The sequence below is a fragment of the Hylaeus anthracinus genome, unplaced genomic scaffold (assembly GCF_026225885.1).
Source record: "Hylaeus anthracinus isolate JK02 unplaced genomic scaffold, UHH_iyHylAnth1.0_haploid 11997, whole genome shotgun sequence".
NCBI lineage: Eukaryota > Metazoa > Arthropoda > Insecta > Hymenoptera > Colletidae > Hylaeus > Hylaeus anthracinus.
The window spans coordinates 11,322,399-11,337,814 of NW_026534344.1; the positions used below are offsets into that span (position 1 = coordinate 11,322,399).

Genomic DNA, 15,416 nt, shown 5'->3' on the forward strand with positions numbered 1-15,416 from the left:
AATATTTTTATGAGAATAACAATTATGACGTCAATCATGGACATAATCTATTTATACGCATCCTATGCGAACATGTATATTGTGTACATGAACAAAGTCAACTATATAAATATATATATATATTTTTTAAATCATTCAGCTTGACAAAACATAAATTAATACACCCACAACGTTTCAAACTAACATGTCCAATGTTTTTCTCAATAAAAACTCTCGAAAATCATAAAATTATTAAATCTGGCCTCAACATTTTTCAGAAGCTCCTATTTCAACAAATCTTGGAAACAAACTGTATTCGCATTGCGAACATTAAAAGATGCCAAACGTGTAAGGAATATAATCAACAATTTTCAGTAAAAATTTCAAGCTATTCGCGCTTACAGTTTCCTTGCAGAAAATTCTAGGAAGAACAACTTTTTTTACGGATGAAGATCCCCTTTAGGGAAGAAGGAAGGAAAGTCCTGCAGGATCTCCAAGTTTGTTCGAGGGAAACGACTTCGTGGAAGTGTCGTCGACGCACGAAACTCGAAGATCACCGAAGATCATGGTCGCAGGTACGAGAAAGAGCAGGTGTATAGCGAGTACTCTCTCGAATCGGAGTCGCCTAATTTTCCGCACGCGAGTGATCCGACGGCGAGAGAGCTTCGACTCCCTTTCCTGCGAGATCTCGCTAACGAACGATCGATTGCACCCCTCCTTCTAATAATTGCGCCTCGTTAAAAAGGGATTCTACTACCAAACGCAAATGGAATTGATGCTTCGACCGTCGAGATTATTCATTTATTTATACGCGGAATAGTTCTCGTGGAAGGAACGGTACAAAATACAGTTATGGTCGGTGATAGATTATGATTAAGAGTGAGGTGAGTCAGAGATTAAACAAAAACTTAGAATCGTTAAAGGAAAAGAAGAGGTGAAATGAGATGTTGCTACTTTGTGTCTTGGAAACACTGCACGAACAGAGTAGAAGTATTTGAACGGTCTAAAAATATTTAATATGTACTTGAAGATTAGGTTGGTGGACCGATTAATTGCGAGCCCACGTCGATTCGGCTGCGCTGAAATAAGACCTGCACGAGCACGCGTCAATTTTTTATTCTGTTTCTTATTCGCTAATTTGTTGTTATAAAAAAGCCACATGAATGTTGCAATGAACATGAGTTAAAGGCCGAAAGAGTCACTCCTTCGTCCACTCGAACACTACTAATTAAAAAAAAAAAGACATGCAACATTAGAATTGGAAACCAAGTAATTTCAAAAGACCTGATTCATGATCCCTGTCGTCGATCGAGACGGAAGCGCCATCATAGATTGATTAAACTACAGATTAGCGACGGTTCAGCGACGATAAGCGACGGATCATCGACTAAACTGTTAAAGGGCAGAAAAAACTGGTATCGAAGCGACGTGCTTTACTCGCCGTAGAATATTATCATAATTAATTGCACGTGGCCGTAGCAGGGCAGTATATAATTAGCAGAAATCGTGAGATTATCGATCCGATCGACGATCATTATCTCGTCTCGAGTTCTACGGCTCTACGGGTCGGTGGGACGAGAACATTTATCGGTTTTCTCGAGAAAAAAAACCGAGTATCTTTCAGCGGCTAGTTTCAAACAAGAGCGCGCCTGACCGGGCCATGTCGTGTGGCTATTCGAACAAAGGAGAGTTTACAAAGCCAGAAAAAAGAGCGATTCTAGGTAAAACAAAGGCGAAAGATCGGCACGTACCGGGACACGTCGCGGATGAAATCAATATGGAGAGCGTAGCCAAGAAAATTATTGTTATCGAGCCACGTCCCAGGGACCGTCCAGTGTGCGAAACGTCATTTCCAACAACGGCTAACCGACGCGCGATAGAGATTGCGTCGGGCATAGAATCTAATTATGTGATAAACATTGTTGCGCGATACACCTGCTCGTAAATAACATAGAATCAAACGCGTATCACGTTACACCGTAATACACTAGGGCCCCGGCGAAGAAACAGGTCCCTGGGCCCCGCAATCGGCCATCTCCGATATGAGCCTGCCCCGTCCTGCGCGTGTTCCTTGCCAGGATTAATTATATTCTCCCATACTGAACATATATTAACACGACGAAAAGGAGGCACCACTCCGCGTGGCGAGGCTCAAAAGTTCCCAATCCAACCGTCAAAGTGTAAATTCAAGAGCGTTCGTGATCTGTGCAATATTTTACTCCTTTCTGCTCATCGATCAATTATGGAGACGTTATTCTGAAAATTAGTGTAATCTTGAGATATCCTTTTGTAGATATACACTTGATGTGTTGGACGTGAGAGAAAGGTAATTATCGGGTGACGTTTTTTAGAGCGTTTCGTTAGAAATGTTTGAACCCTTTCAGACCTGAATTACTTTTTTTTTTCTTGTACTAATGTAATTCAATGTTTAGGGTTAATTTGGACTGAAATTAGTATGGAAGAAATAAAAAAGAAATGGTAGTGTAGTTTTCGAGGAAAACTGATCTTTTTCATGTGCACAAATAAGAGCATTCGACCTAAGCAATAGTTTAGGATCTGGTAATTTTGTGTTCTGAATTGTGGACGCCAGGTGTGAAAGGGTTAGACCATTTGTGAAACATGAAAATTTTGAAAATTATGAAATTTTATATACTGGCAAAGAGTGATGTAGTTTGCGAGGAATTTACATACCGTAAGATTATGATAGTTTACGAAAATAGGGATGTAAAATAATAAATTGATGACCGAAGATATGAATATCTAATGAGCGTTTTATGTAAATAACAGAGTTGACCTTTATATCTTCTGTAGACCTCCGATAAAAAAGTTATTGCCCCTGTAGATCTGTAACTTCCCTTCGACAAAGTTCAACGCAGTTCAACAAAGTGGATGCCTCGTTGTTGCGTGAATTGTCTGATGGAATACGAGGGGGGTAACGGATCGCGCAATATCACGCAAATAATTAGGTGAATGAATTATGCAAATGACAGAGTTGACCTTTATATCTCCTGTGGACCTCCGATAAAAAAGTTATTGCCTCGGTAGAAGATAGATAGAAGAATCATTGTTCCGGAATACGAATAGGAACCTGCATCGAATGTGTTTTGTGGAACCTGGTGTTGTTTACTTCTTGCGTTTTTAAAAGGCAACCGTGTGTTGCATTTAATTTCGATTAAGTTGCAAGTAGATATGTTTTTAATTTATGTTAGTATGGGAATGTAAATATAAAAAAGATTGAAAGTAAAGATCCGCAGTCTAGTTGTAAGGCATTTGTGAAACATGGACATTTTGAAAATTATTAAACTTCATATAGTGTGTGCAGCAAAAGGTGGTCAAAATAATTACTTGGATAACTCAAGCGCAAACTGGGGCAATTTCTTTAGTTTTACGATTCAGTCAAAGTTGCTGGCCTTATACAAGAAACGAGAAATGAAGAACAAATATTAAATCTGCAGTAGGTTATCAAGATTTCCTTTCTCTTCGTCAATTTAAAACTTCGTGCCCTGGGGATTGAATTTCAATTTTGGAAACAAGTAATGATTGCTCGGAGCTAAATCTGTGCAATATTTTATTGTTGCCTACGCAACACAAACCCGAGTCGGAGCCTTAAAAGTTTCCAAAACCAAACAAAAGAACAAATTGCAAATACACGATCCTGTTTTCAATACGAAACCGTTAACAGCCACAAATTCTTTTAATTTGAAACTGAAAATAAATGAAAATTGAAAATACAAATTGCGATGGAAGTCGCGGGAAAAATGATGCTACTGTCGACAGGTGAATGAAAAGCTGGAAAAATTGGTGGTTGAAAGTTCCTAGATGAAAACCACTACGTTAACGTTGCGCAAGAGGCGACATTATCTGGAGCACTCTACGATTTCACTTCGAAAAATGGATTTTTCGTCGTATCGCATCGAAAATAACCGCGCGATCACGCGCTTACGTGGAATATTTATTCAAACAAGCCTTAGAGCTAAGACCTTATCGACAGATACGATATCGGCCAACTTTTTCTTCGCTTGGGCTACACGGCCGTTTTATTTGCCGTTGTATTTTTGAATATTAGTGCAATTACGTAGACACGATGCGCGTCGATAGCAAGTCCACGACCACGGTAATTGCACGCCGATTAATCGTAATGTACGGCTTTATCGATGATACGAAATCGATGATAATTTTTCCGTATTTACTTTCCACGGATTGTCGCCGATTATCGCGCAACTACTCGAAGATCGATTACTATTTTAACGGGTATCATCATGAAGAATTTGCCTCGCAACGATGACTATTAGCAAAAAGAAAACGACAAGTATATTATAGGTATTGAATATTATGTGCAAGTCAGGGATACTTTTCGAGAGATTTAATCCAATTGCTTCGTGTTTACATTGGTGGACTACGGAGTAGAGATTTCAATAGTTATATTATAATGAAAATATACTCTGAAGCACACTTACTTACGAAACGTTTTCATCTATACGAGAGCGTCTTGGAATTTGAAAAATATGTTGGTGTAGCGGTAGAGCAATGATACTAGAGAAAACTCGGAAAATATGGGTGAGGCTATCTTAATATAAGAATAATGTTGACACAGTTATTCAAATAAAAACTATCGTGTAAGCAAATAAGGCTCAATATTTATTTATGCATTCCATATGCGCAATTTACTTTGGCATTCCACCTCGCTATGCAAATAATTAAAATGAATGGAATGCATTTTTTAGACAAAAAAAGTATTGAAAGGACTCTCAATTTGTATAAAAATTTCCTTTCATGAAGGTATTTTCTCGTGCAAAAGTCTCAATAAAATGCCAAATTTTTGTACAAATCGAGAATTTCAATCACAAATATTTCGATTAATAATGTCGAAGTATACAAAAACTAACATTGGTTTCAATCTATCCATCGTTTAAAGACAATAGTAAAACATATCACGCACGTAAAATGCATAAAACTTAATTATAATCCCTACAAATCTTGAAGATAACTCGAAAGTCGCGAGTCGAAACGTGATAATGTTCGTTTCGAAGCTATCAAACGAATCGAAACATTAATTATTATTTTACACTCACTTACAACTTTATCGATGCGATTATTGGTACTTTTTTTCACTGCCACGAAGCGCATTACGAGCTTATCAGGCTATTCCGTAGCGTTGTTTGCATTGCATTTTATTGAAACTAATAAAGACCCGGCTGTTTAGAATCAGATAATGGCGTCGCGGTATCGTTTTAATTACGGTCATTCTTATTTTCGCGGTATCGCGGCTCGCGACGCCCCAGCACACATTATATACCGCGATAATAAACACGACAGATAACTCGACGCATCGACAAGATATAAATACAATAATATTTAGTTTTTACGGAATAATCAGCGATTTATCGGGGAGAAATCACACCAGTCGCGTTTTTCCAACCTGCCGTGCCGTGCTCGTTGCTTCATCGATGCGTCGGATTGACGGGGATTCGACTAATGCATGCTTTTCATACGTTCACTGCGTGGCTGTCCACGTGTCCGCCATCCCAGCCATGATCCAGGTGAATTAAAAATTTGTTTAAAACCGTCTGATACGCGTCGCGACATTATTAACCCTCTTTGGCGCGAATTATATTCGCCTTTTGGAGAAAATTCCACGGTAGGACCATTTTTAATATTAATTCTGGAATATAGGTCGAAAGGTAAAGTGTAATTAACACAAATTTTCATGTTTATCCACTCTGGAGTGAGAAATTGCAAAGTGGTTGTTGCAAACAGAGTGTAGGGCATATTATTGCTTCAGAAAAACAATTGTTATATATTGATGATAGGATGAAATGAAAATTTTGTTTTAAATTACAATGTTTCACTCGCGCGCTTGTTTTCTTGAATTTTTTTTTAAGAAACCGAGGAACGTATAAATACAAAATTCTACTCTTCTTACTCATATTTATATATAATTCAAGTAACTATACGAATTTTGCAATCCATCTATGTTTTATCTAGAATAACTATGAGAACTGGTTTCCTATTCGAATGTCCTATACTTCTTACGTCTGAAATTTAATATCGCATAAGATCGTAACAACCATATTTGTTTTATAGACCCCCATCGTCTTATCTATCAAAAATCTAATCCGAAAACTAAGCTCTAAAAATCACTAAGAAAATCCACTGTCGAATATGACTCGAACAATTAATAAATCTCAAATTACTGACACACTTTGATCGACTGAAACGCAGATACGATAGGGACTGATTTTTTAGATAAGCCGCGATCATGAAGAGCGGCGCTCAATTAACGCACAATCGCTATTCCTTTCTACTGGATACCCCTCTTATCAGACCAGTTACCGATAACAGCCTAACACGTACCGATTCGATAGAAAATGAATTTGTCACTAGCATGGTGATTACAAAAACACGATGAAACCATTTTTCAAGACTAATTTTTGGGGAAAAATGGGGTTCGTGTTACTTTACGAATTCTACATGAGACAGCACAATTTCTGGACAATCTATTTTGTGAAAAATACACAAAAAAATGTAAATCGATTATTTTGCCTACATTCTTTTCAGTAAATTAAAAAAAAAACTTGTAGAATAATGAATAGATTGATCAAAGATTGATGACTTCTTAACATTGTGCGGTCCTGGTTGGTAAGAATAAATTTGTACAATTTATTGTAAGCTTGAAAATTTGTCCATAACCTTCAGTTTTCCTAAAAAATTTGATTACATGAGATTGTATTGTGCATGTGGTTCGTACAAAAATTGCATAAACTTGTTCTCCAACTTATAAAATAATCTTCTAATCTAAAAACAGAATATTTAATAAAAAAGAGAGAAAGCTTAAAATCCAAAGGGAGCTCGAGCTTCCCCTTTTTTGTGCCACTATAAATATTCCATTTAATTATTTCCAACAAACTGCATAATTCCCCCACGTTTATTACAGGAGCACAAAATTAATAACCCCCCTCAGAAGATTACCACCTGCCGGTTCTACAATCACAATAAATCGCTTTTTTGTCAATGCTAGGCTAATTCCCATTCTCCCAAGTACACATGTTTTTCGCGCGAGTTTGCAAAACGGAACGATGCGCGAATTTATCCACGAGGAATCCCCTTATCGCGACGCGGATCGTGAGCAGCGAGAATGGCGTAGCGAAACGAACGTCTTTTAAAAGGGAACTCGGGGCTTCCCATCGTAAAACGCGTGACTGCAATTGGCATACGTTTTGCGTACGGAACGCAACGTCGAAAAATCCGACTCGTTTCAGGTACATAGGTATAACCGCGTTCTCGCGATCACGGGGTTACATGCGTTTAGCACAATGGAACGAGTGCACAATGCAACCATTTTGGGACAACAAAAGCCACGGCAAGGTTGCGCGGGGGTGTCGAATGCGCCAAGGGAGGGCCTCGCCATTGACAGCTGACGGATCGAACGCACTCGCCACGTTTCTCCCCCGAAAAACGCACGGGATATATCGTTTCGTGTTTCCTAGCGAACCGGCATGACGCACGTTCGTTTGTTTCTCGATCTCCGGTTTCGTTACTGAGCCAACTTTTCGGGAAACACGGACAGAGAACGTTTAAAAGGTTGGTAATCGCGCGCTCCAACCCCCTGCGAGTTAATGTATTCTTGGGAAAGTAGTGCGACGCTGCTCCGAAAATGGAGTTCCGGACTCCTCTGACTTGTTTACATAAAGTAATCGGGGAAATATGTAACAGTGGGTTGCGTGAATTTTTGCTAGGGGTTTGAGCAGTGTTCCGTTCCATAGAAATTATTATTGATACGGGTTAGTGGAGGAATTTCCGGTTTGAAGTCATAGAAAAGTAATTTTCCATATTGGAGTAACTTTAAGTTACAGTTTTCTCCTCCAGAGAAACTATCATTATTACTAGAGGTTAATGCGTGCATTGCCACTGGAAAAGCTATTGTTTTTTTAAATTGGAGTGACTTCTGCTGAGTTACTGAAGACAGTACACTGCTCCAAAAATGAAATCTTCGACTTTCCGTAACTTGTTTACATAAAATGCTCGCGTGAATTTCTAGCAGTGATCTGAGACAGTGTCCTGTTTCACAGAAATTATAATTCGTACCGGTTAATACGTAGATTGTCGTACGAAAGTCTTGAAACAGTTTTCCACATTGGAAGTGACTTCTATCGAGGTTTTGTATTTTGTTCTCGTAATCGCGAATTGATGTATTCTTGGAAGGACGTTGTCTCTGACATTTCTCCGAAAATGGAGCGTCGACTTGTCTGGCTTGTTTACATGAAGAAGTCGTGGAAGTACGTGACAGTAATTCACCTTGGCTGGGACAATGTTCGGATCCAAAGAAATTATTGACGGGGAACGTAAACGCGTACATTAACGCTCGAAATTCACAGAATAGCTACTTTTTTTGGCAGTGAGGTGACTGGCGTCGTATCGGAAAGGCAATATCTCTAACGCTTCTCCGATAATGACGTCGTTGACTAGCTCAACTTGTTTACATAAAGGAGTCGCGGAAGTGCGGGATAGAATTTTACATGGATTTAGAGTAGTTGTCCGAGACAATGTTCAATACCATAAGAAAGTCTAAATCCTCAACCTAATCTCCATTACAATGGATTTAAGTACGTAATCCAACCTGATGGTCATTACAAGTTGCCTATTGTCACTCTTCAAAGAGATTATGACTGTATTTGGAAATTATTAGGTGTAGGAATTGATTCCATGTCTTTACATTCGCTCATTTATGGCTGTAGTTTAAATAGAAACATTTACTCGCGGATGAAACACAGCTAACTTTGACATTTTCTTTTTACATACTCTCTTGAGACACGTGAGTAAAGGAAGATCAAAAGTTACGAGTTTTCTATACATATAAATGATACATTCACTTTAGAAAGACACAGAATTAATTTTTCCACCTAATACATCTTTGAACACTTCAAATAAAAAAAAAAAAAACCGAACTAGGCATCGAAAATACGAGAAATACTATTCAAGTTCCGTTATCACCTTCTGCACTACATCGAGTCATCGAGCGAGAAATCCGCGTCGCTCTTCCAAAAACTTCAACCAGCTTATCGTCAAATCCAAGTCATACATCAATAAACAATAAAGCCGAGTTCCAAGACTCGAAGCGACTTAGTTTCAATTCCTCGATCCGCGTGCTACGTCATCCTAACTAATTATCCGCGCTAGTTGCGCAAATACCATCGATTCCGCGAGAAATCCGAACGAACGCGTCCGTGACGATAAGGACATAATTTGCATGCGAGACTCACCGTTCTCGGTGCCGCGAAGAGGTCCCGAAGGGCTGCCACCGGTGGAGACTCCTTCGTCCTCGCTGCTGCTGCTGCTACCCTCGCTGGGGCTGTAGCTTCTCCTGCTACCGGCGCCCCGTGCGATCTTCTGCACACCCGTGCCGTTGTTGTTGTCGTGCATCCTGCTCTGGAGCCTCTCGTGGATAGTCCTTACGCGCGAGTGCAGCCTCTGCTGCTGAAGAGAACCGACCGAAAAGTCCAGCGGTTGATCGATCTCCGATTGGATCTGCGACGACTGTCTTTGCACCTGTCCACACACGGAACCGGCTACCAGACTTTGCTGGCCGATGGGCGACACTTGCTGTTGCTCCTGATGGACACTGCTGGGCGGACTCCACCATTGGTGTCCACCCTGGATGGATCTCCATGCCTCGATCGTGTTATTGTTCGTCGGGCTGGTCTGTTTCTGTTTGTGCTGCTGCATCTGCTGTTGAGACTGATGCTGCTGCTGGGCCATCGCAACCTCCACCAGGTTGTTGTTCTCCAGCAGATGCATGCTGGGGGTCTGCGTCATCGGCGACGGCAAAACGAAAGAGGAGGCCCCCACCGAGGGTGGGCTGGGCTCCTGGCGTTGTCGTTGACTGGAATGATGATGCTGCTGTCTATGTTGCTGATGTTGTTGTTGTTGTTGTTGTGGCTGCTGTTGGTGATGATGATGCGAGCTCGATGGCACGACAACCGGAGGCGGAATCTGCCGGACGGTACGCGTTGCCTCGGCGACCCACCGGCGCACCGCCTCGCTGTCGAGGCCCGCCAGCCCTGCGGACTTGGTTTTCGACTGACCTCCGGGCGATGATAAACCCTTGTCGGATATCAGGCCGGGTAGCGCGAGGACCCCGGTGCCCGCCACCGCGACCCTGGGTCCCGAAACGCCCCCGTAAGCAGCCAACGCCGCGAGATCCAACGTGGTCGACTGCTGGGTTCCTTTATCACTAACGAATCCTCGTTGCCGGAAGTTCCTCACCGACCACGAGTCGACTTCACGACGTGTCTATCGCTCCGACATCCGCGAAACGTCCTTATTTAGAATCGATCCTGTTCCTACTATCCTCGGGTATCCACGGTATATTACAACACTACACTGATAACGCGCACAGATACCTCCGGACACGAGTGTATCCCAGTCAAGCACGGTCACCTAAGCACTGGTAACTACCCCTCGAGTTCGTTAACACCGCGGTTATCGTCGCTGCTATCGCGATGGTTGCGGCTCTCTTCACCTGTCATTCAACCACACGGGAGCCACGATCGTCACCCAGTCCCGCGAGTATTCAAAATCCCCGTCAGTGATCTTCTCTCACGGATGTCATCGACGCAGCGTCACCCATCGGTAAACTCGCGAACAGTCTCCGTGATCACCGTCACGGCGCGCGCGAACATGTTTCGAACGACGGAACTGTCAAAGTCGGGGCATCCCCATGGAGAACTGTCACGGTACGCACTCACTCTCGTATCACACGGGGTACCACCGAACGACACGTGCGGTGACCGTATCGTCGCGTCATAAGTCTACACTGGAGCGTGGTCGTGTCGCCAAACCGCGGGCGAAAATCGTGATCGTGTAAACGTGCGAAAAACGGAGTAGAGCGATGCGAATATCGTTATCGCATGCACACGAGCATCCGCGACGAGCTACGACGGTGGCAGCTACGGCTGCGGCGGCTGGTACGGTGGTCAGATGCTGTCGCGTGCATGTGTGCAGCTACACTAGAGGGCCCACGTACGCCCGGTCGGCCGCCTACCGGCCACGGGGAACGCGGACGGCGTACGCGGACCGTAGAACTCGAAGTGGGGGTGTTCGTTGTGGAACGACTGAGATAGCACTATACGCGCAGCTTATCGCGACCGCGAAGGATCGACAAGGAAAACGGTAGCGGAACGGAAAGCGGCGGACGAACGCCTGGACGCTTCCGCTGGAGGGGGATAAAGCGTCGGTGGGGAACGGAGCCTCCAATCGCGAAGGAACGCGGATCGCGCGCGGCTCCGCCCGGCCAGGAAAGGCGAGTTCTCTTGGTCGCGAGCGCGAGCGCGCCTTTTTACCTCGCGTGTACCGGCTACTAACCGCTGCGACCGAACCACCGACCGAGGGAGAGAAGGTGAGTTTGCATTTGCATATGCGAGAAAAGCGACCAATCCCGTGCCCCGTTGCCCCCTCTGTCAACGTCGCGACAACGATTAAGGGCTCCGAATGAATCTCAATAAGCGGCGCGGTAACGCTTTAAACTGGTGTAAGCAAGAGGCGCGACCGTGGCAATTAGCGCGTATCGTGCCGAGGGCACTTTTGGAGCGCGAAGAGTGTTTTCAAATTTTCTATACAGATGACATGATTGATTACTCGCGAAGGCGTTTGTACGATTTTTGGAATTATAGTATTTGAGGAGTGGATTCATATAGAACGGAGCTTTTTAAGGCGTACTAGTTAACACTAAACCTACCGATTTTATTTGTATCTATTTCTACTGTACCGGACAAAATCCTTAAAGACACTTCAAATGAATGCAAACATGTTTCACGTGGTATAAAATTGAATAATGCGCGAAACAATTGTGCATAATTTATAGATTTATTATAAAAACTATATACAAATGAATTCCAAACGTATTTTAAGTGGTACTGAATTGAATAATGCGAGAAAGAATTGAATATAATTTATAGAGTGTATATGAGAACTATATGCAAATGTTTGAACACGATCATTTAATCGTGGTAGATTTAGTGTTAATGACGTGTAGGTTATGGTAAAACGAATGATTAATACGTGAATTAAAGTTTCCTAACGATACTTAATTTTAAATAAAATTAAAGGAAAAGGAAGCGAAACCTGTCTGGTCGTTTTGAAGCAAAGATTTCTTGATGGGTTAATCAGTTCAAGAATTCCAACGTATAACATTCTCGGTATACAAGACATTTTGATGGAAATCTAAAAACGTAATGCCCGTAGTTAGAATAGTGAAAAAGTTTAAAAATATTCACATATGACTTAACACATTTACACCAATGTTGCTATTTGTTTTTCTCGCCATGGGGCGGCGCGGTAATACACACAATCTGATAGACACGCGAGCGTGAACCACCTGTAGTACACGCCGGCGTGAACGTGTAAAAAGAAAAACAATTTAGGAATTTCACATTTACATTAATCATGTTCAACTGTTTTCACGAAACAAATCACTGATCCAAGATCAAAGCGAAATATTAGATCAAATTATAAATATGACATTTGTTGACACTATAAAATAAAGTTCCAAAGATTGTGACAAGTACACGTTCGCATGAAGAATAAATATTAAACATTACTACTTTTCGGAGAAGCTTACCTTGTCATAAGTTTCTAGGCTCAAAAGCACTACAGTCGCACTTTGTGGATCGAAATGATCAAAGTAGAATGTACTTTACTTTTTCAAACACTGTAAACGTAGTTCGTAACAATGAGAGGAAAACGACTGTAATGGCCAACCAGGAATTAGTTAAAGAAGTGTCCGCAAGAAGCTTCTCGCGTTGAACCACCTAACCGAATCCTTTACTGTACTTTTGCGTGTGTTATACGTGATCCACGTTGTTGCAAACATAACTGTGCTCTCCCTACTAAATTGCATCGAACGTTTTCTAATGTGTCGTTGTGAAATTTTAATTGTTCCAACGATACAATAATTTTTTGTTTAAATTGTTCAACGCTCCTCATGTCATCGCTGTACGCAATCGACTTAACATGATCCCACAAATAAAAATCTAAAGGTAACAGATCCGGAGATATTTGGTCATATGAACAAATTTTATTCCACATTTTCGATTCAATTTTTCATGTAGAACCACCCCCTCTTGTATCACCAGTTATGGGACATCCTGTATATCAAAGTGAAGCGAGAAAATATAGGGTTTTCTAACTGAAGCCTTAGAATTTTCATTGATATTATGTCAATAAACAAAATTGTTGAATTTTGAAGAAAGAACCAACGATCTCTCTATCCACAAAAATGTACTGCTTGGTCCGGTTTGTCTTCATTTTTCATTTTCATTCGCATTACCTCGAATATAATGCACTTTTTCAAAACCCTTTATCCAAGAATCTTGGACGCCATTCTTCCCAAACCCCCGCAGCGTATGAAACCTTTAAATATTTCTACCCCCACGATCCACACGGACGCCATTTCTTCAAATACGCGACTCACCTATCATATTTCCATACGCATTCACATACTAGCCCACCACTCCCCAGCATTTGAATGCGGCATGCGCAGTGCCGTTGCAAAAAAAAAAATTGAGGCGCTTTAAACTGGGCCTTTATTGGTCGTAGGATCCGCGCAGTATCCCCGCCCGCACTTTCTCCCTCTCGTACACAAGCATCCCTGCCATTCTTCCTCTTTTTATCGCGCTATCATATTTCCATATAGCCAGCGACCACCACCACCACCGCCCACGCTACCACCACCATCGCCACTACCACCACCACTCGATACCCCGGTTCAGGGCAGATTTGAATCCGGCATGCGCAGTTCCGCGCGCAAAAAGGGCGCTTTAAAGAGGTTCTTATTGGCCATGGGGAACGCCACCCCCCACTCCTTATCGCGTGTACCGGCTACCTAACCTTGCGAACGGGGGGGAACCACCCTTCCTCTTATCGCGTTTCCACCCCTCTTCGGTGCACCCGTCTTCCTCGTGCCGCCACCTTTTTTTTTCTTGCGTTTCACTTCATCCCCCGTCTTCCCCGACGACCCCACCAGTCGTCGCGCGACTCCCACGTCGGGACTAGGAAACGCGAGCATCCCTTCTTCGCCCCCTCGCGAACCTACCAACCCCCCGCGCATACACGCACACACATACCGGAGACGAGGATGAATAGCGTCGAGGGATGAAGACGAAAACGGGACGAGTCGCGACTGGTGGGAGGGCAGAGTCGAGGGAGATGGAGCGGAGAGCGAGCCGGTATTGATTTTAATGACGCCCCTACCGACGCGAATTCACGAAAGAGGCGCGAATAATATCTACGCGCTCTGATTCCGGGAGTCGGGCTCCAGCAGAAGGTTTACGGGCACGCGTGAGCGGCTATTCCGCGAATTCTTGCTTCAACGGTGCCGTTCTGCACGATTCTTTTGTTTATTGTATTATTAACCGCTGAGTCTGCGTGATAATCGTGATTTTGGATTTTATGATAGCACGTAAACAGAGAGGATTTAGAATATTCACTTCGTCGGTATTGTCTTCCTGAGAAATATGTTTCTAAATTAATTATTTTGGTCCTTTTACATTATTATTAGCCCTGTTAGGGTGCTTGTATCCCTTTTCATCCCTTATCGTTTGTCTTCCCAAGTAATATGTTTAATTAATTATTTCCTTTTGTATTATTATTAGCTCTACTAGGGTCCCTGTATCCCTTTCTACCCCTTTTCATCCCTTTTCCTTTCATTGGTGTTCCTAGTCATTCCAGGCATTGTCATGTTTACATGTGTTTATTTCGAAAATCCAAGCATCTGCTGTAATTATCATTTTTGTTTGGACAAATTTCGTTCGAAAATTGTCACAGATTTATGATCTCACGTTGAATCCATTAACTTCTACGTACCTTTGACGGTAAATTGGCAGGTTCTAGTAACGGTGTCATAAAAACTCGTAGAATGAGTGCAGCCAAATAGAGAGATTCTGAAATGCACCAAAGAGTCCCTCCGCAAACTAGTCAATAAATGATTAAATTTCGCAATGATATAGTAGGCCAACATTTTCAGGATGTTCCTAGATATTATTATTCGCTATCAGTGTGACTATGCAACTAAGATTCTAAAGAGAGCCCTCATTACTGTCAATAATAATTACACTTACACGCGTTAAATTCGAGGAACCTGTACAAAATGAAACGAACGGATTCTTGGATGGGTAAAGCACATATTTGAATACGACGTTCGATTGCAGGTGGATAAAGGGTTGGATAAAAAAAAAAGTGGTCTCTCCGTATTTATGTACGACACGCGTGCCAGAGGGTAAAGGCACTTGCTGAAAATCGAGAGCTCGAGTGGCGTTACGAAAGGGTGTTCAAACACCATAGACGGGACCCTAATCTGAATAAAGTGCACCCTTTCGCCCCGAACCCTCGTTCTTTTTTTATTCATCGCGTGCAGGTATTTGCATGACCCGACTTTCGATCGC

At 42.3% G+C, this 15,416-nt stretch overlaps 2 protein-coding genes across 2 annotated transcripts in view; one reads left to right on the forward strand and one right to left on the reverse strand.

Moving 5' to 3' along the window:
- Positions 1 to 10,811, reverse strand: part of LOC128889736 (POU domain, class 2, transcription factor 1-like) — a 200,111-nt gene extending 189,300 nt beyond the window's left edge. Inside the window, exon 1 of the mRNA XM_054147656.1 lies at positions 9,240 to 10,811. Coding sequence (XP_054003631.1) covers positions 9,240 to 9,792 — 553 coding nt within the window. The 5' untranslated portion in view covers positions 9,793 to 10,811. The remainder of the gene's footprint in view (positions 1 to 9,239) is intronic.
- Positions 9,868 to 15,190, forward strand: LOC128889585 (uncharacterized). The gene is given in 7 exon segments (XM_054147308.1): positions 9,868 to 9,979; positions 10,864 to 11,042; positions 11,044 to 11,151; positions 11,153 to 11,227; positions 11,229 to 11,288; positions 11,290 to 11,374; positions 15,183 to 15,190. Coding segments are annotated over 7 exon segments (627 nt in total).
- Positions 15,191 to 15,416: the final 226 nt, after the last annotated feature.